This window comes from Sciurus carolinensis, chromosome X (genome assembly GCF_902686445.1).
Source record: "Sciurus carolinensis chromosome X, mSciCar1.2, whole genome shotgun sequence".
Lineage (NCBI taxonomy): Eukaryota > Metazoa > Chordata > Mammalia > Rodentia > Sciuridae > Sciurus > Sciurus carolinensis.
This window is the reverse complement of record NC_062232.1, coordinates 6,892,896-6,913,877: the sequence shown is the minus strand read 5'-3', so window position 1 is coordinate 6,913,877 and position 20,982 is coordinate 6,892,896. Positions and strand designations below refer to the sequence as shown.

General features: G+C 38.6%; 1 protein-coding gene across 3 annotated transcripts in view; it reads left to right on the top strand.

The window, feature by feature from the left end:
• Positions 1-20,982, top strand: part of Mid1 (midline 1) — a 358,166-nt gene that overhangs the window by 233,817 nt on the left and 103,367 nt on the right. For 2 of the 3 annotated variants that reach the window (XM_047536731.1, XM_047536734.1), the window contains exon 2: positions 12,900-13,612. In XM_047536731.1, coding sequence (XP_047392687.1) covers positions 12,953-13,612 — 660 coding nt within the window. In that variant the 5' untranslated portion in view covers positions 12,900-12,952. Of the gene's footprint in view, positions 1-2,069; positions 2,195-12,899; positions 13,613-20,982 lie in introns of those variants that run through there. The other variant, XM_047536733.1, reaches the window with a different exon arrangement.

Here is a 20,982-nt window from a genome sequence, read left to right as displayed (position 1 = left end):
TAGCTAAGCACTCTAACACTGAGCTACATACCCCATCTGATACTTTCAATGTTGTTTTTAAAAAGGCAGTTTTTAAAAAATGTATTGATAAAAAGTACTTTAAAATTCTACTTGATGATATATACATGTATATATGCATGTCATTTCCCTAGACAAATGAGAATTTCTTAAGGAAGTCATTTATATGTGAAATTGAGTAATCCTTGTATTGTTAAAAGTTATGAAGAGACATAAGCTGAGAAAATATATGTTTGCAATTTTATGTCCTGACATGTGAAGCACTCTTTGGTTTACTGTGAAGTGTTGCAATGGCATGAAAGTAGGTGCTACAATGTACAAAGTGGACAACACTAGGAAGCAGTTTTTGCCTCCTGCTTCCCCTTAATCAAGAAAGTTCCTTAAAAACCTTTGTGGTGCCCAAATGTCTAGAGTATAAATTGAGTTGTACAGTTATTTTTTTATACTTTCCTGATGATTTACTTTAGCTGCAGTTTCTTGTCTTGCATGGTGATAAGCAACATCCTTCAAAGAACTGCAGTGCAGGACAAAAGTGTTTGTTTTTTTCTTTTGGAGAACCTACTTCCCTTTCTTCCTTCAGATCAAATTTTAAGCAATTACTTTCCATTCTCAATATACCCTTTTTCATTCTGGAGACTAAAATCAAGATTTTGTACTTATTACAGTTTATTTTAAACACACACACACACACACACACACACACACACACACACACACTCAAACACATTTTTTGTTTCTTTGGAGATAGGGTCTCACTATGTCCTGGCTGACCCCAAACTCCTAAACTCAAGCAATCCTCCTGCCTCAGCCTCCCTAGTGGCTGTGAATACAGATATATTAGTTGTATATATAGTTGACTTTCCATATATGTGTGTTCCATATTTGCAGTTTTGACCAAACTTGAATCAAAAATATGTGAAAAATTCATCTGTATTGCACACTTACAGATTTTTTTCTTGTCATTTTTCTCCAAACGATACAGTGTAGCAGCAACTTACATAGCATTTACATTGTGTTAGGTATCATAAGTAATTATGAGATGACTTAAAGTACACAAGAGGTTGTATGTGGATTATATGCAAATACTGTGCTGTTTTTGTTTGTTTGCTTGCTTGTTTGCGGTACTGGGGATCGAACTCAGGGCCTTGTGCTTGCAAGGCAAGCATTCTACCAGCTGAGCTATCTCCCCAGCCCTACTGTGCTGTTTTATGTAAGGAACTTGAGCATCTGCAGATTTCTGTATCCTAAGGGAGTGTTGTGGAACTAATCTGAAGTGGATACCAGAATAAGGCTGTATACACAGATGTGTATATATGTGATATGTATGCATAATATATATATTATGTATATAATAAAGGTAAAACTTGCTTGTGTCTATACATGTTTCATAGCATGTATCTTTTCAATTGCTTATCAGGATGATCCATTGCAATTTAACTCTGTTTCTGGGAGAAAAGATGACTTTGGTTTATTGTTTCTGTATAGGAGATTGTTCTCCTGGATATAAGTTGCAAAAACTTCTTTCAGAAGTTGTTCTTTAATTCAGAAGGTAAAGGCACAAAATAATGAACATAGTGTTTTTAAAATGAACAAAGCAGTATCCAGAGCATAATGTGATAATGTACTCAGTAGGATGCCAGAAGGACACAAATGCAAAGGGCGAACGCATTCCCACCACAGGAGCTGGGTTGGACCGCTCCCGTTGGCAGCACTTGAGAGCTGGAATCCAACCTTCCACTGCAAGACCACGTCCAGTTGGCTGAGCCGCTGCTGATCCATGTAAGCAGTGAGAGTACAGATCCAGTGCCAAGTCATCATTTTTTTGGATCAAGCAGTGGGTATTGACCTGACCTGAGCTGCCGTTTTATTTGGTTTCAGTTGAGCATCAAGTGGGTGAGGGGATAGGGAAAGTGCGGCGGGGGCCGTGGAAAAGGCAGTCGATTCTTCAACTCGGGCAACCCTGGCGGAGTGGATGAGGTGGAGCTGGCCTTCCTGGAATTGTTGGGCCGATTTTCCTGTTGTGTTTCACTGTCGAAGCTCTCACAGACACACAGGACTGCTCCAGCACTGCCTGCCACCCACCGTCTGGTCTCGGTGGCCTGTCTGTCATTTCGTGGGTCCCCATCCTCTGCCTACGGCGATGTTTCTTCAAAAAGAACTAGTGTGCAGTCCATTGGTGGGTATTCAAGGGGATCTGTTTGTCAGAGTCTCGAGAGGTGCTCAAAGAACTAATAAGGACCAGGGTACTAGTTCCTGTTTTTAGCCTGTTTATCAGTCTGTCAAAGGAACGAATGGCACTTCTGAGTCTGTCGGGGGTTTCTTGCTATTCAGACAGAGCGGGATAGGACAGTGGTTCCTGGAGGAATCTGGATTGCTCTTTTTCATTGCCATTTGTCTTTTGCTTGTCTGCTTGTGTAAATGAACCTCCATAAGGAGTATTTAAGCATCCTGTTAAGTAAATTTGGAAGACCAGGTTTCAATTAAAATAACCAGACTGTGTGACCCAGCTCCCATTTCCCCTTGATTTTGATCATTAAAGCCTTCATATCCCCACAGACATCTGCCATGCTTCGAAGTGATTCTTTTTCAGGAATGTTCATTCATTATTAATCAGGTTGCATGGTCAGGCGAGTGTGTGATTATTTTAAAGAATGTCCTAGAGATCCAATTACTAAAAATGAGCGTGTTACAGGCAGATGTGGAAGTAGAGAAAAAGGTTTGGTTAACAATTTAATTTGATTTGCATGAATTCTACCAGGTGGGTGTTTAGTGAAATTAAAAGTCTTCCTAGTCTCATGTCAGGTATCAGGCAGAATGATTTTAATTTCACTATTTTTTAGAATAAAGAAGAAATGGCAAGTTATTCAAAATATCTATTGTACCAATTAATTGTTTTAAAACTGGAGGCTAGCATCTTAATGCTTACGTGCTTGTCATTTTTTTTCATTCAGTCTTTTGTTCCCTGTAATGTTGGCAGAAATTCTTAATTGTCTCTTTACCAATGAAACAAATGAATTTTGGGTGTGCTGAAAGTCAGAGGTTACCCACTGATGTTTCAGAGTAACATAGTTACCTGTAGAATGTTACTGGACCACATTTTTTCACCTGTTCCTACTCAATGTATTATTTATATTGTTGCTTTCCACTTTGCAATTATACTACTGTCTGGCATAATTTAGGGTGGAAAACTGTCTGTACTATGGTATCGATTTCCAGTTAAATTCAATTGAGTTTCCTCCTCTCTTTCCATCACTTTATAGCACTGTTTTATTGTACCGTCATTGACTTACCTGCTTCTCAAATTGACCAGGATGCTGATCAGTAAAGTAGCATTTGGGTAACGTGTTTATTCAATGGTTTTTAAAACTTGAGGTTAAATTCTAAATTACATGATTGAATATGCAGATGCCAAGTGCTTGTATTATGTTATTTTAAATATTCTATCTTGGGTGTAGTTGCCAATTTTTATTGAGATTATAATAAATTTCTGCATTGAGAAATTATGCTTATATGAGATGAGAGCCAGTTCCTTCCAAATTCAGTCTCAGCCTCACTGACTCAGGTTTGTTTCCAGCCTTGTCCAGTTAGGTAGTCTTGAATCCTCTGACAGTGTGTATTTCTGTTGATCCAAGATAGAAACATCATTCCACAGTCTTTAAAAAATATTCTATCTGTAGCTGTACAATTGGAATAATCTCCTTATAGCAAAAATCCAAAGAGCAATGTCAACTAACTCTGAATTCTTCAGGTAAAGAGGGGACAGGAGATGTGCACAATGAAATAAATTACTTCTGATATTTATTTGTATTCTTTTCAGTGTCATTTGTTGTTTGCAATACTTTGAGGAACTTCCTTTTCTGAAACCATGTCTTTTTCACTTGGTGTAACTGCAGTGTTGAAGTGTTTTTGTCATCTCACTTACATTTTGGTGAATTTAATAGGCTTTGTTTCCATGGTCCAGAGGATATTTGGAAAAGAATCAGAGGAAGTGCCTTGGGAATCACTGGGGCAGTGGCTGAGAGCCACCTGATGTTAATGGTTGATCACAGGCCACCCAGTGTTGGTACCCAAGATTACTCCTTGGTCTAGTGCCTCATTAATTTCCCTGATTGGGAAGGATTTCAGAGCTGTGCAGTGAGGATAGCATGCCTGCTCTTTTTCATATATTCTAAATTGGTAAACAATTATGTTTCATGGACTATGCAGACATGAATGGATGATGTATTGATGATGAAATAGTTCATTATTCTAATGGGTAACTGGTCTCATAGAATGCTTTGGGTCTGGAGATTTCTAATTTTTGACCTGGTTCTTGAGCACGTGGGTGAAATTTCCATAGCCTTGGCATCTGAACCTAAAAGCTTGTCTACTGAATTTAGTCATGGATTGAACTGGCACTGCATGATGTCTGCACAGGGATTCTAGACATTTCTTCAAGGTGAATGCTATCTTGATTGTATCATAGCAGAAGTCCTAAGAGACTACAAAGAACAAAATTGTGAAATTTTAAAATGAGCTACTGAGCAGGATGGTGGCAAGGGTTGTGACAGTGTAGACTGGAGCTTAAGTGTTTTGTCTGCACTGAATTGCCAGGTCAAAGCAATATTCGTGCCTTTTACTTCAAAGGAAGGAGCAAAAAAGATGAGTCCAACAGCCATAAACCCCTTTAACTTCCCTGCCCTTGGCTTCTAACACTAATCCATAATTGTGCCCTCCTGAGTTGCCTTCATCTTGTCCCAAGACCAAATCCTGTTAGCTGGGTAGGTCCCTATGTCCTTTTGCATTGGGAATTTTCTCCCTTGCTGTTTTCTTTTATATCCTGTACCTTGGACAAAGTAAGTCCTGCTCTTGGGAAAATGTTCTCCTCCTGTGATGAGTGCTACTTCAGCATAAAGATACCTCAGGATAAAGATAACTGGAACCCTGAGTGAGTAAGGAAGGAGCCATCTGCTCAGGCAGTTCAGCCAGATCTCCATCTATGTTGATTAACTTCTCTTAACCCCACAAGGCACAAACCTTAAGAGGTTTTCCCGTGGGGGTATCAAGGATGAGGTAGTCATTTCACTCAAACCACACACCCATGTTTGGCCTAAAATTGAGACAATGAATGTTACCTCCATAAGAGATTTGTGTTTGTGTGTCTGCTTGTGCCTGAGCACATACATGTTCATAGTGATTGTGACCATATTGAAAGAAGGAGATGAATTCTATATCTTTAAACCTGGGTTGTATTACTGACTGTTCTGGTGTGTACTTGAAAATAATATTTGAAATTAAATATTTTAGTTTTATGAATAGGATAATTATGTTGCTGTGTGTTTTCAGCTTAAAGGGTTAGTTTGCAACCTTTAAATGTAAACATTTAAGACACGTCACACTATTTAGAGCTGTCTTTTAAAACAATTCTTCTTTGTTTAATAAGTACTTGCCAAATACAATAGTGGCCAGAACTTGTTGGGCCTCTGGGAGGTTCCATTCACATCTTAAAAAACCAGAAAGCAGAAACTAAAAAAAACAAACATGAAATAAAAAAAGTCTCATGTAGGAAAATGATTTGTTCTAGGAAAGAAAGCAAAGGCAATTGCTAGGGACAGCAAATGGTTCTATTTACTGGGTCTCTGTTTAGGAAGTGAGTGAGAATAGAGTTGGAGGTGTGGTTTGAGAGAAACTTGGGCCAGGCTTTGTAAAAGGAAATAAGATGTAAGAACTCAGACATTGGGCAACAGGGAACTGCTCTATGTTCTGGACCATTGAGGGAAATTACAGGAAAAAGCCACGGTGCCTGAATCATGTGCCAAAGATTAAACTGCAGCTATACATTGTGGCACATACCTGTTATTCCCATGACTCCGGCAGCTGAGGCAGGAGGATCTCAAGTTCAAGGCCAGCCTGGAAATGTAGTGAGACCCTGTCTCAAAATAGGGTGAAAAAGGGGTGGGAATGATGCTCAGTGGCTCCCTGCCAACCAAAAAATAAATACAACCACCAAAAAGTTATTTTCCATGAATATCAAACTGAGGGAGGAAATATTGGCAATAAGAAATCAAATTACCAAGGTTTTTCTTTCTTTTTTTCCCATGATAGCCTAAGAATGCTGCAAAGAGGGTCTGGATCAATATAGAGGCAGTGGAAACAAGGAGAAGGAAACCAATGCAAACACTTAGGAAGAACTGACATCTATGAGTCTTGGCTAATGATTTGGATTTTCGTAAGAGAGAGTGTATGAATTTCCTATTGATGCTATAGCAAGTTACCACACACTTGATGGCTTCAAGCAACACAGATTTATTGTTTTCCATTTTTAAAGGCCTAAAGTCTGACACAGATCTGTGGGCTAAAAATAAAGGTATCTGTAGGGCTTCATTCATCTATGGAAGCTGTAGAGTAGAATCTATTTTCTTTCTTTTTCCATCTTCTAGAGGTTGTGTGCATTTCTTGGCTCATGACCCCTTCTTCCATGTTTGAAGCAGGCATGGCTGAACAGCCTTCCTCACACCACATCACTCTGGCTCTGACTCTTGTCTCCCACTTCCACCATCTTTTTGCTTGGTTTTGGAATGGAATTTGAACCCAGGTGTGCTTTACTTCTGAGCCACATCCCCAGTTCTTTTTATTTTTTTTATTATGGGACACTAAGTTGCTTAGGCTGACCTGCAACTTTGTAATACTCTTGTCACAACTTCCTGAGTGACTGGGTTCACTTTTATTTAAGGAGCCTTATGTTTCCACTGGATCCACTTGGAAAATCCAAAATACTTGGATCTCAAAGTCAGCTACTTAGTTGCCTAATTATATCTGCAACATTAATTTCCCTTTGTACCTGTAGACTAAAATATCCACAGGTTCTGAGGTATAACTTGCGAATATCTTTGGGATCATTATTCTACCTACCCCAGAGGGGGTGGAGTAGAAAATGTAGGGAGTTTCAGGCTACTGACAATCAGAAGGATGGAAGCACATGGGGAGACACTAGGAGCCCTGTAGAGAAGACAGGTTTGGGAGGGAAGTTGATGAGTCCCATGAGATGTGCATTCTAGGCCTGGCACATTTACAGTATGCAAAGCAGATAAAGCTGAACTGGGATTCCAAAAGAGATGTCACTCTGAGATACAAACCTAGGAATCATTCTCGGGGGGGGGAGCACATGAAATGAATGACCAAATTCATTTTTTAAATTTGTTTGTTTTGGTATCAGGAATTGAACCCATAGGTACTTTACCACTGAGCCACATTCCCAGCCCATTTTATATTTTATTTTGAGACAGGGTCTCACTGAATTGCTTAGGACCTAAGTTGATGAGGCTGGCTTAGAACTTGAATCCTCCTGCCTCAGTCTCCCAAGTTGCTAGGATTACAGACATTCACCACCACGCAGTCTCTCTGGTTTTTTTAAGGAGTGACCATTAGAAAATACCTAGGCTTTCACTTGTAGGAAGATGACAGAAACAGTTAAAGAAAAAGACAATTTCAGTGTTATACAGAATGAGAGGAGAGAAATGGGGAAGGAGGAAGAGTGAAAATATTCACATTATTTTCCATCAAAACATCCATTTATTAATTTCCCATTTTACTTATTTATATTTTTGGTACTGAGGATTTAACCCAGAGATGCTTTACCACTAGCTACATCCCCAACCCTTTTTATTTTTTGAGACAGGATCTCACTAAGTTGCTTAGGGCCTTGAATTTTTGATCCTCCTGTCTCAGCCTCTGGACTTGCTGGGATTATCAGTGTGCACCACTGCGATTGGCTTTAATTTCCCATTTTAAAGAAGTACTTTATTGAATCTGTAAGAAAGTGTCTTGAAAAGATATCTTGCATCCAGTATGTCCCAGGATGTCATTTTAACCTGCTGCTAAGGACTATCCTGCTTAGACGTGTGATCAGAATGAATGCTAGAGGGATTGCAGGGAATATGTGTGGGCCCTCCCCCACTAACACTCAGGCACCTAATAAGTAGAATGCTGAATATCCTAGATTTTTCTGGCCACTTGCCTAATTCCCCCTTTGCTCACTACTCCATGCTGTGTTCTAGACCTACAAATCGTGGGTAAGCACAAGTGCAAGCTGTGAATTGTTGCCATTCCCAGTTTGTTTCAAGGAGTTCTCATGATTAACTACATCCTCCTCTGAATGAAAACTGCTCAGCCCATTCACAAAAATGTTGAGCTATAGAATATCCTGACAACAATATGCACGTGTGATTTCCTTCAATTGTAGTGAAGGCTAAGAAGTTTTTCTTTTCTTTTTTGGCATGGAAAATAAACTATATGGGTTAAGAGAACATGAAAGAAAATAACATTTTGCACAAAATCTCCATTCACCACCACTATCTGCTTGGTGAACCTCTGTTCTCTTTTAAAACCTACCTCATATGTTGCCTCCTTCCAGAAGCTTCCCCATGTGCCCTTTTCCTCCATTATATTATAAATTGCTTCCTATCTGTCTTTGGTATGCATCTTTTGTTATGTTGCATAATAGTTTTTTAAAAAACTATGTTCTCCATCCTAATGAATCATAAGATCAGTGAGGCAGGAACCAAGTGTCACCAGTGCTTGTCCCAGGATCAAGCACATAAAGGAGTTAAATATTTGGTGAAATAATGAATGGCATTTTGATATCTCCAAAAGGATATTTACAAGTAAGCTAGAAAATGCTAATTTTTTTGGAGGGGGAATTGCATACATGCAAGTAAGATACATAGAGTAACTTAGCAAAATGATATCTCTATTATAGCAAAACCTGGTTACAAGTGTAAAAAATGGAATCCACTATAGGTATCAAATCAAAACCCCTTCGTTTCTGGCAGTATGTAGGTGAAGATTTAGAAAACTGGCTCAACCTCAATCACCACCCAGGTATTTTGTTATCGTTTAATACAGTTAGTCATTTACAGTGTACACACATGCCCAAAACACCAGGCCAAGGACTATGACAATAAATGAAGAAGATCTCCATCTGAACAGCTGCTATTAAATCATTCTTATGTGAATTGCCCCAAGCACTCACTCGACTCACACTATTTCCAATGATGCAAGGTGAAATCCTATTGCAGTACATTTCCTGTTGGTACTGGAAATGTGTCTATGCTTGTCGAAGTCTGGCTGTACTATCTTTGCCATTGTTGCCCACACAACATTTTGTTCATACCTCTTGAGGGTGATTTTCATTTTACATTCTGTCTTTCTGTATATGTCTCTGTCTTCTAAAATAAGATCTGTAGACAAATTCCAGCTCATTACCTATAAATGCAGTTGTGTGGGAACACAGCCACACTCACACCATTACATGTTATATATGATTGCTGTTGCATTATAGTGGCAGAATTGAGGAATTGCAGCAGAGATCTGACAGTCCACAAAGCCAAAAATGTTTACTGTACTGCCCTTTATAGAAAAAGCTTGCTGATCTCTGTTCTAATGTATTGAGAGATCCTTAAAGGAAAGAGTTATGTTTTATTCTTTTTGGTTTCAGTCCAAACAGCAGTACATTTAGTGAACTTAATGTGCTGATGATTAATGAATGTTTGAGTGCTCATTGTGCTGGACACAGTTCTACATGCTATGCTCCCCGCAAAAGCAAATCTCTGGTCTATGTCCTAATGCTGGGATCAGTGGGGAGAGACAGAACAATGAACAACATAATAGAATGTGTCTGCGATAAATGTCATAGAGAAAAGCAAAATGAGATGGGTGAGGATTGCCCAATGGGCTGGTGGTCATGGTGGTAGTAGGGGAATTAGGTTTATGTGGATTCACAGAAGGCAATACTGGGGCAGAGTCTTGTTGATTCCAAAGACCACGTGGTGGCAAGCAAAAGATGGGATGTGTTTGGCATGTTTGAGGACTCACCAGGAGACCACGTGCCCAGAGCAGAGCAAACAAACAGTGTAGCGTGGGAGAAAATAAGCTCACTGTCTTGAGTCTGTTTTCTGGGGCTGGTTTTATTCTGGTGAATTTCTCCTTGATTGAGGTGGAAAGCCTCTGGAGGGCAAAGTAGAGGAGAGGCAGGATCTGACATCTTTTAACAAGCTCTATAGCTTCAGAATGGAGGATATCATATAAGGGGAAGGGCAAGTATGAGCAGAAGCTAGGAGACAAGTTAGAAAGAGCTTGTGAAAACCCAGGTTGGGTTGTCACTGGGTTGGCCCATGGTGATGGGGAGTGGTGGTGATTACAACTCCTAGCCAGCTCAGTCACTGGCATACATAACCATCTCTGGAATGAGTGCATAAAATGTGGGCATTTCCTTTAGGAGGGTACATATTGCACCTGTCTCTAGAAATTCTTATGGCACCACTTTGGGATGGAATTCTGGCATTTATACTAAAAATACAATCATCATGCAGTGTTTGTTTCTATGCCAGGCTTGTTTCATTGTTTCACTCAGCATAATGTCCTCCAGCTCCATGCATGTTGCTGCAGATAAGATTTTGTTTTTTTTTTAATGACCGAATAATATTCCATCGTGTCTATGGGCCATATTTCTTTATCCACTCAGCTGATGGGCACTTAGCTGATTTCATATTTTGGCTTTTGTGAATAGTGTTGCCATGAACATAGGAGTGCAAATGTCTCCTTGACCTACTGATTTCATTTCCTTTCAGTACCTAGCAGTGGCATTGCTGGGTCATATGGTAGGCCTACTTTCAGTTTTTTTTTAAAAACGTCCATACTGCTTTTCCATTTATCAAATGATAATACTGTATCCTTTGATAGGTACAATACTGTATGTTAATTAAAAATAAAAATTAAAAAACTAACAGCACAGTTGTCATAGCTCTCCAGACATAATCTGATACTCCTTCTGTTGAGATACATTAGTAGGTGTTCTTGTCTTCACTGAGAACAAAGCTGAGCAAAAGGACTACATTTTCCCTGCAATTTCTATGCTTCTGATAGGAAGGGAGAAGAAATTTGATTTAGAGATAATTCGTTTTCCATGCTTAAATAAAATAATGTTTAATTTGTAAAAGCAAAACAATTACAAAAAAAAAAAAACCCTTTCAATTTCTTGTGAGCCATCTACAGGAAAGTTGGCTGGGATGAAGTAGAGATGATTAAGTTTGTTACAACAGTAGCCTTTGGGTTTCCATTGCAGGCTGTGGAACGATGAGCATGCTTTAATATTGCAAATATTGGGCACTCCTTTATTCTTTTTTATGTTGTAAATATTAGCAAACGGTTGAAGATTTTGTTTAAAACTCCCAGGGTTTTAGTAAGCTGGTAGTTCATTAATTTTTAACAGACTCAGGATATACTTTTCACTTTTAATGATCATTTACCATTTGGTTGGTAGCAAGATGAGCATAGCATGGTATTTCAGAGGGATGATGTTTCAGAGAGCATCAGGGTATTCTAGAAATCGTGAATTTGGTAAATAAGCAGAGGTGTGAATACAAATGATGAATTGTCAGAATCACTAAACATAGCTTTGGATGTGAAGCCTCCCCATAAATCTGGTCTGGGGGCCCCTCCTCTTGCGAGTGACTTGAACTTCCTAACCACTGGGTGAGCTGCACTGTTCTCCCACAGCCCGCAGTGGGCTGCATCTAATATGCCCGCCAGTGCTCCGCAGACCTCTGCTAATGGTCTTGAAAGAGAGAAGGTTCAAAGAGGCTTGGTTCCCAGGCCTGCTAATGAGCATGAGGCCTCTTCACCCTAATGAACCAAGGCTTGTGTGGGATTCTTTGCCCTCCCTTTTGAAGGCAAGGCAGGCGGGAGTTCACAAAAGCAGCAAGGTCTTTATGGCAAGGGGAGTGTGCAGCTGGGCCACCCGAAGGTGGCCTGGAGGGGAGCAACAGAAGGTGGCCTGGAGGGGCGCAACAAAGCTGACGGAGGTCGTGCCCGGGCCAGCAGAGTTATGAGTGTGAGGCGGGACCTCCTGCCAGCTTGTCCTATTGCTGGCAGCAGGAACAAGTCTGCAGTGGGAGATTTCAGACCAGGAGGGTTACACAGGTCGCCCAACAGCGCTTGCAAGCCTCCTTAAATTGCTTTTTAAGCTGCATTTGTTATCATTGTTAGAACTTATCAAATGAACATGATAATCACCAAAATCCTAGTTCTAATTAGTTAAATCGATGTTCTAAATATTAATCATTGGTACCAAAGCTCACTGCAGCTGCCAAAACGGCCTCCAGATATTTTTCTTTCTCTCTGCCCACCCAAGTCCCACTGCTGGATTAAACAATAGAATTATTCAGAAAAGTAACAAACACATGCCAAAAATATTGCCTCTGTCACAGTCATCTTTTTGGAAATCAAAGTTTTTCTCAAATAGATTTGGAAAATGACATCCTGTATCTAAACCAAAATTATTTATACTGAAATCTGTGCATTTGATTTCACATATGCTCAATGCCCATTTCTACAGTGACTGCTTCTTTACTATTAGAAAGCCTGGTTTGGTATCACAGAGTAAAAGTCCTTAAAACACATGTACTTTAATATGTAACTTAAAAAATTCAAAGTTATAAATGACTGCAGTTCCTAATGAACATTTCTACATTTTAATTTTCAATCTAAAATTAAAGCCTGGCTGTGCCACAATACAATTATTCTGACTAAATACAAATTATGGAAATTATAAGTTTCAATTACTTGCCAGTTTGGAGTGAGGCCTTTTAAGAATCAAACTGAAAAAAAAATTGCCACTTTCAGTGACTAGAACTTTGAGAAAATGTTAGAGTGTTTTTCTCTTCCTCCTCCTCCCCGCCACCCCCAGTGAAGAGAGAGAGAGAGAGAGAGACAGACTTGGAATGTACACACACATTTACCCTTCCATGACCTGTGTTTGGAATTATTCTGAGATGCATTAAAAGCTGACAGCCCCCCATGGCTGACCCCCTCATGCCTAATCAAATCTTACGTTCTGTTTCCAGATAGCTGATCAGCTTCCTTGGATTTTGATGACACCAGAGAGCTTTGCCTGAAGATGGAAACACTGGAGTCGGAACTGACCTGCCCTATTTGTCTGGAGCTCTTTGAGGACCCTCTCCTGCTGCCCTGCGCACACAGCCTCTGCTTCAACTGTGCCCACCGCATCTTGGTGTCACACTGTGCCACCAACGAGTCTGTGGAGTCCATCAGCGCATTCCAGTGCCCCACCTGCCGGCATGTCATCACGCTCAGCCAGCGAGGTCTAGACGGGCTCAAGCGCAACGTCACCCTGCAGAACATCATCGACAGGTTCCAGAAAGCATCAGTGAGCGGGCCCAATTCCCCCAGTGAGACCCGCCGGGAGCGGGCCTTTGACGCCAGCACCATGTCTTCTGCCGAGAAGGTCCTCTGCCAGTTCTGTGACCAGGATCCTGCCCAGGACGCTGTGAAGACCTGTGTCACTTGTGAAGTGTCCTACTGTGATGAGTGCCTGAAAGCCACTCACCCGAACAAGAAGCCCTTTACAGGCCATCGTCTGATTGAGCCAATCCCGGACTCGCACATCCGGGGGCTGATGTGCCTGGAGCACGAGGATGAGAAGGTGAATATGTACTGTGTGACCGATGACCAGTTAATCTGTGCCTTGTGTAAACTGGTTGGGCGGCACCGCGATCATCAGGTGGCAGCTTTGAGTGAGCGCTATGACAAATTGAAGGTTAGTCCCATCCGCCTTAAGCCAACCCCTTTCTGCCAGCAAATGTCATGGAAATAAGAAGTGTATTCACTGCTAGCTTACATAGCAGGTGAAGGTTTTCTCTTCACCTTTGTTATCTGATTAGTTTTAGCATGTTTTTGGCAGCCTATAAATGTTACACAATGAGGGTGTCTTGTAAAAGTTGACTGCTGCTTGTAATTTTGGCGTTGTCAAGGTGAGGGTGAATTCTAAAACTCTGGATTGTTTTCAATCCCTGCAGTTTTTCTGGATCATTTTCAATCTTTGCAGTGCTTGCAAAGAGAGTGCGCTTTTGGGGAGGGGGGAGGAATGATTGAGAATGAGTGCAAAAAGAAATGGCTGATAAAATCTGGCTGTGGGCATTTGGAAGGTATTTATTTTCCTCACTCATCTGGGAAAACTAATTCACTGTCATTGTACCTATATCTAGTTTCTGCACAAACAATAGAATAGAAGGAGGAATGTCTGTAGCGAATGTGGGATTTTAGAGGACACGCGACCTTTTCTTCTTGTCTAAATGGTATCCAGCTTATTGGTAAGCTAGAGCATTCTGACAATCTCAGGTTTCATGAAAGAATTCCTTTCCATGTAGGCTTTTTTATTCCATGAAGTTATAGGCAAGTCTGTTTGAACTTCACTTTTAACAAAAAATTATTAACCTAATTCCAGCTTGGGGGCTAATAATTAATATGATTATATGTCAAATAAAAAAATTATTCTCTAAATATGGTTAGAAAGCACCAGGGAAGAAATAAAAAGCCGTCTCCAGATGTCTGTTCAACTTCAAGCAACCGTGGGGCTAATTATTGAAAACTCAGCTGAGAGAGTTAGAGTGAGAGACTGTGTTCACCAGCTAATTTTAGATCACAAGACACCAATTAAAAGGAAAGGAAGTATAAATTAAAGCTCTAAGTAAATATATACTGAAGTCCTTCCTCTCAGGAAAAACACATACGAAGTTGTTGAGCAAACAAAATGAATCATGTGATTCAAAGAGTATTATCACTCAGAGAACTTCGTCACCTTTAACAAATGGTTCCTATCACTTCTCCTTAGCGCTAATGGGTGGTTGTGTTTACTTGGGCCACAGTTTGTGATGGTGCAATTAATAGATCACATCTGGGATTTGACTTAGCTATTTTCTTGACACACTGAGGGAAGATGACAGGCTGAAGTGAATCCTTGCTTTTAAATGTCACTTGGGCAACAAATGCATCACCTGGGCAGTGTGCCTCATTTCAAGTGTCCAAAGAGTAACTGGCACAGATCCATCTTTAAACTATGTACAGGAAGTTAAGGAAAAGGGTTAAGGTGACACAGAAAAGTGAGGAAAGATGCCCGCTGTTTTTTAGTGCATTGCACGACTGTAGCAGAGAAAAGTACTACTGAAGTCACAAAGGCAACTCGTGCATGAATTGTGCTTCTAAAGTCAATTCTTCAAAAATCGATATGGCTGCCAATTTTTAAAGCTTAGTGATCTTTTGTAACCCCTTTCTTTGTTGTTGGGAGGAGAGGAGGTTCAGGATGATTGAACAGAGATGTTTGATCTTTGTTTTACTATAGTAAACATGGCAGATCTTTTCCCCTTGTTTAAAAAAAAGTTCCTTTGATTGGTTTAATGCTATCTTTTAATGATTGTTTGTTAAAACACTATAATCATAATGATGTTCCATATTCAACAACTCCCAGACTTGATATTCAAATCTGGTAATCAAGTTCTGCTCATTACTTGGGTACTGTCACAGAAGTTATTAATTATTTACCTAACATCTTTAAATTTATGAAGAGATACTGTCATACTCTAGCCTTTTTGTGATGAAAATGAAACTCTTCAATCATAAGTCTTGTATGCTTGTCTAATCAAGCCAGTGGGTTATTGGTCCTTGGTGCTGTCACAGGGAGGGATTGACAATTAACAATTTAGTATATTTTATTTTCTAATTACATAAATATGAGCATATAAACAGCATCCAATGTGCTGAAACACATTTATAGCTGTTCAACAAAATGTGTTTATGAGAAATTATTTACAGCCATTCAGCAAAATGTGTTTATGAGCATTTCAACAAATAACATATTAGGATAGTGTGTTTGTTCTGAAATATGCCACTGATGTTAGAATTTAAAAAAAACTATAATATAGGACATGTGGGTGAAATTTCAGTGATCACAGATTTATGAACATATGTACTTCCTTGTTTTGTTTAAAATCTCAGTACAATATAAATGTTGATTTTTGAAGGAAGTAATAGCATACTGAAAGGACCAAAACCAAGGAGGTGTGTTTTTGTCAATTGTGACTTTGGTCTGAAAGAGTAAGTGTGCTCTGTATACTTCTTCTGTAGCCCTGGGATCCCACAGAGATTTGTGATAATGAAGCATGGAGTTCTTTGAGAATACTTTTGTTGATAAGATGATAGATTCACCTTAGTTATATGGATCTGTAAGGGCCCAGGTATCTTCTGCTTGAAAATATAGTAGTCCTTCTGTTAAAGTCCATTATATTAAGAGGAGAATTTTACAATGATTATGAAGAATAATTATTTTCTTCTATAACACTTAACTTTGGGGAACCTTTATAAGTCATATCAAATCTCAGTATAAGAGATGTGTGTTTATATAAAGAAATGGAATATAGTTTTATATATTATAGTGTTTTCCTAAGCACAAAAGAAAAAAAAAGACAAAAAATTCCAACATGTAGAATTCATGCAAATAAAATCTTCCACACCATCTAAAATAGTGTCATGTCAGTAGTCTAATGCTTTCAGAGACTATGGTGTTGAGAGCTCTCATGAAATATTGAACTAAAGAGAAAATTAAACTAGCATTTCCTGAACCCTATTTTAAGAAACACCAAATGCAAAGTCTCTAAATGGAGAATATCAGAATTTAGACCTTTTTTTTTTGCATCATTTTAATAGAATTTTAAGATGCCTCCAAATTGTGGATTTTAATTGTGGATTAAAATTTTGATTTGTGAAGTACATAACATGTAAGAGAATTTCGTATAATGCCTTTCAGAGTTTTCAAGGAATTACACGTGAAGTAATAGCTCTTTTTCTGTTCCAGCATATGATGTCGGAGCTCTTATTTCTTTTCTCTAGTTATACCTATAAAAATATAGCAGTTGAGAACAATTAACCTTTCCCTGCCCTTCACTTTTTATCATAACCCCTTCAAATTAGCTGAACCGAAGTTCTAAACCATGGTCTTTTTTGTAACTCTACAGGCTGGCTGTGGGAGTTTGTTTAATACAGATTTCAATGGATCATCCCATTGTAATTTTAAAATAATTTGATCAAAATTTTCAGTTAAATCTCAGCCTTCCTTATGTAGCACTTGTCATCAGGAGGAAGACATGAGATTTCACTCCTTGTTTTTTTAATAGATTTATAATTTTTATAATCTATGAGTTATAGATTTAAATTGTATTGATTTTTTAAAGTCTTTCCCAATTTGTAACTGGGAAAGTAGCTACTAAGGTAGACCTTTCCTTTTTTGTTAGAGTTTCTATAGCTGGTTACTTCTTCAAAAATACTTGTAGTCATAGTGCCGGTTCCTAGTGCAAGATACGGGTGTGTGTGTGTGTGTGTGTGTGTGTGTGTGTGTGTGTGAGAGAGAGAGAGAGAGAGAGAGAGAAATATACCTATATACATACATGTATACGTATGCATACATTCATTTGTTTAGTTATTTGAATATTAGAATCTTCCTGAATTCAAATTATGTGAAGGCAAATTCAAGTGACCATTGTTTCTATTACACATATTTCATTCTGCAGGCAAGAGATGATAGCAAACATAGCAATGTTAGCTATATTCTTATTACCTGAAATATTTTATCTATTCCCTAAATGTTTGGTAGATGGGTAGAAGTTGTTTTTGAACTTGGTATGGCCTTTGTGAGAAGATTTTTTTTCTTCAGGCCTTTTTGTTTGTGTTTTGAAGTTCAAAGGATGAAGTGGGAGTTTTTGTTTGTTTGTTTGTTTTGTTTTTTTAGTACTAGGGATTGAACCCAGGGGTGCTTAACTACTGAGCCAAATCCCCAACTGTTTTTACTTTTTATTTTCAGACAGGGTCTCACTAAGTTACTTAGGGCCTCACTAAATTGTTGATGCTGAATTTGAACTTTCAATCCTCCTGCCTCAGCCTCCCAAGCCACTAGAATTATAGGCATGTGGCATGGTGCCTGGCAGCAGAAGTATTTTTTAAAATGTATATTCGTATTTATTGATTTCCAGTTTAAATATCTTAAGATCAAAACTGGAGGCAATTGCATCTGGTCTTATTTATGGATATAGCATGGTTTATTAAACAATAGAATAAGTTTATTCATTGTGTCTTTAAGTTTTCCATAGACTCGTTGTTTTATTCTGCTTAATCAATGAATGACTTAGGTACATTTAAGCCTCCCACTGAGAAGAAACATTTTGTGAAAGTGAAATTTTCAAGTTCTCATCGCATTTTTTTCTTTTTCTTTATGATATTTGAAGCTATGTCTATAGGAATATATAAGTTTATATAGGTTTAAATATGTTTATTAAGTGAAGGGAATATGAGCAGAAATGGTCCCTGCCTTCATAGAGCTTATAGTCTAGTATGGAATTCTAACAGCCAAATATTTTCTCTGTTCGTGATGGAGGAAGGCACATTGTGCCCAAAGCAAGGACACTGATTCTAGCATTAGAGATGAAGAAAGGCTTCCCAGAAAAAGGGCCATCACACCTTCCATTTCAGTCTTGTATTAAAAAACACTGTCAAATTTAGTAGATATCTGTAAAATTCCTTTTATTAGACTTTCATTTTTTACTTCTTACCACATATGACTACCTTTGTGTAACCTTATATAGTTTTCCAAAATAGTTGACAATAATTCCAGGTTAGATTTTAAACAAAAATGCAGATATACCTAATTTGATGTTTCATCATATGGTATGTGATTGAGAGACACATTTTCTAAAATGCTTTGGTTATATGGAGTCTCACCACTTCCAACTCATTCCTTCAAAATGCAATTTTGATTAGGTCAATGGTGACATTCTTTAGTCTGCAACATGTATTTTTTATACGTTACCAAGTGATGAAAATATTTCCATATATTTTAAAAATATATCCAACTATTTTAATTTTGTTAGTTTGGTACAACAGGTATTTATGATGGATGGAGTAAAAAGAAAATATCTGCAGGAATATGTTCTTAATGGAAAGCTCAAGGGCACTCCCTGCCCCGCTTCTCACCTCTCTTCTCCCATGAGTCACCTCTTCCCTCCTTCACTTGTAGAGAGGAATTCATTATTGCCTGACAATTTATTATGATTAGAAGCATTTTTTGGTAAGCTCAGGGAGTTCGAGAAAATGCACAGACAAGTACCCAAGGAAACTCTTAGTCTTGGGACTGTGAAACAATTGTATTAGTAGGGCACATTGTTTAACATTTCTTTGCTGCATGTTACTCATCTATAAAACGGGGATAATAACATACTGTACTTACTTTCATAGACACTTGGAAAAGCAAAATAAAGTGTTTCATTTAAACCCTTAACATCGTGCCTGGCCCAGAGAAAGTCTGCTGTATATGGTAGTTCCACCATTAGAAACCAGGAGGTAGAATGTGTATTGGTTGAGAGTGTGGACTTTGGCAGTAGACTGACTGCCAGTTATTTTTTTTTTAAATCATTGCTTGCATTATTTTTATAGGGGTTCATATTGTTACTTTACTGTGTTTTGTAGTGATATTTCTAAGGCACCTGGCCAAGGGCAGAGGCATGACAATTAATAAATACTTGTTGATGCACACATGCAGAGTCGATTGGTTAGATGAGTGGGGATTCGGAGAAGGAAGAGATGACTCTAGGTTTGAGTAGACAATAAACCTTGCTTCAGGGTGGTGGGATTTAAGCTGCTTTGACGGATCAGTGGATTATGCATCAAAGAGGCAGAGTAAGGCGTTCCACACATGCGGGAGGCCTGCAGAGACCTGTCTGCAGCAATAGGGGAAATAACTTTGGGACTGGAGACAATGCTGAATAGAATGTGGGGTGCTGACTGACGGGCCAGGAGAGGCATTGTTGGAAGAATCATCTTAATGGAAGATTTTTAAAGTCTTCAAATGCCAGGCTAAGGGTTTGGGGTATTTTTACTCTTGTCTCTAAGGCTATAGTGAAGCAATTTTTTTTTGAGAGAAGGGCCAGTGCAGTATATATGTTTTGGAAGAAAGGTTGAATGCAGATATCAGAATGATTATGGTTACTGTGTTCACAGAAGAAATAAAGATTTTTGTGGTCTCTGTTTTAATTGATAAAACTCACCGTCCTGTCCCCAGAAATGTATAAAAGTGTGAGATTCAAAGTCTTGCCCTTGAAGACTAAGAAGGAATAGGAGGTGTCAGCACTGATTGGCTCTTGGCTCCAAGCATAAATGTGATGCTTCTCTTGTGTTCTTCGCCTAGCAAGACAGTGATGATGGTATGTGACTCTTCTGACTTTTGATTCACATTGAGAGCATTGTTCAAACCTCAAAGCACCTACCACATACTACAGTAGTATGTAGGAACCAGGAGCAACCTCGGAGCTCCTGTTGTTCCACCCCATTCTGCAGCTGTGGAAATTGGGACTGAGAGTGGTAAATGGAGTTGCCCCACATCACCTAGAAAAGACAGTAACTCTGAGTTATGATCAGAGCATAGTTCCCTGCGGCTCAGTTTGTCTTATGTCTCTTTCAGTATTTTCTATTGTAGTTAACAGTGCCAACACAGACAGCATTACACTTTGTGTGTTTCAGTCTTTTCTGAGGTCTCTTTTGAGTTTTTCAGGAATAAATGCAATGATTTTTTTTGAGATTTTTAGGTTGTAATAATCAAAACCCTTTCATCCTATGCCATTGACAAATCATAAATTAAATTATTCTTAGAAAGACTAGTGAATTTTTTTTCACACTGAATAGGTACATAATAAAGTGGCTGTGAGTCATCTGAGAAAGTGAATGACTAGAAGTTTGATTTTTTTTTTTTCTCTCAGTATGTGATATAAAGCCTTCTGGAAAAATCTGATACAACTGCATTTGCAAAATTCACTTTAAATTTCTTCATAGTATGTTTTGGACTCTGGGACTCTAAGGCCTTTCCATAGATTTTTTTTTTAGGAAAATACATTTTGTGTTTCTCATCAAAAAGGAAAATCATTTTGTGTTTCTCATCAAAAAGGAAAATCATAAAGTGCTGATCATAGTGATGGCACATAATAAGCACTGGATGAAAGTGAAATAGTATTTTATCTGCACTTTTACAGTTATGATAAAGTATTCATTGGTGTAATCCAATCGTAGATTTCTTGACAGTATCATAAATTACTT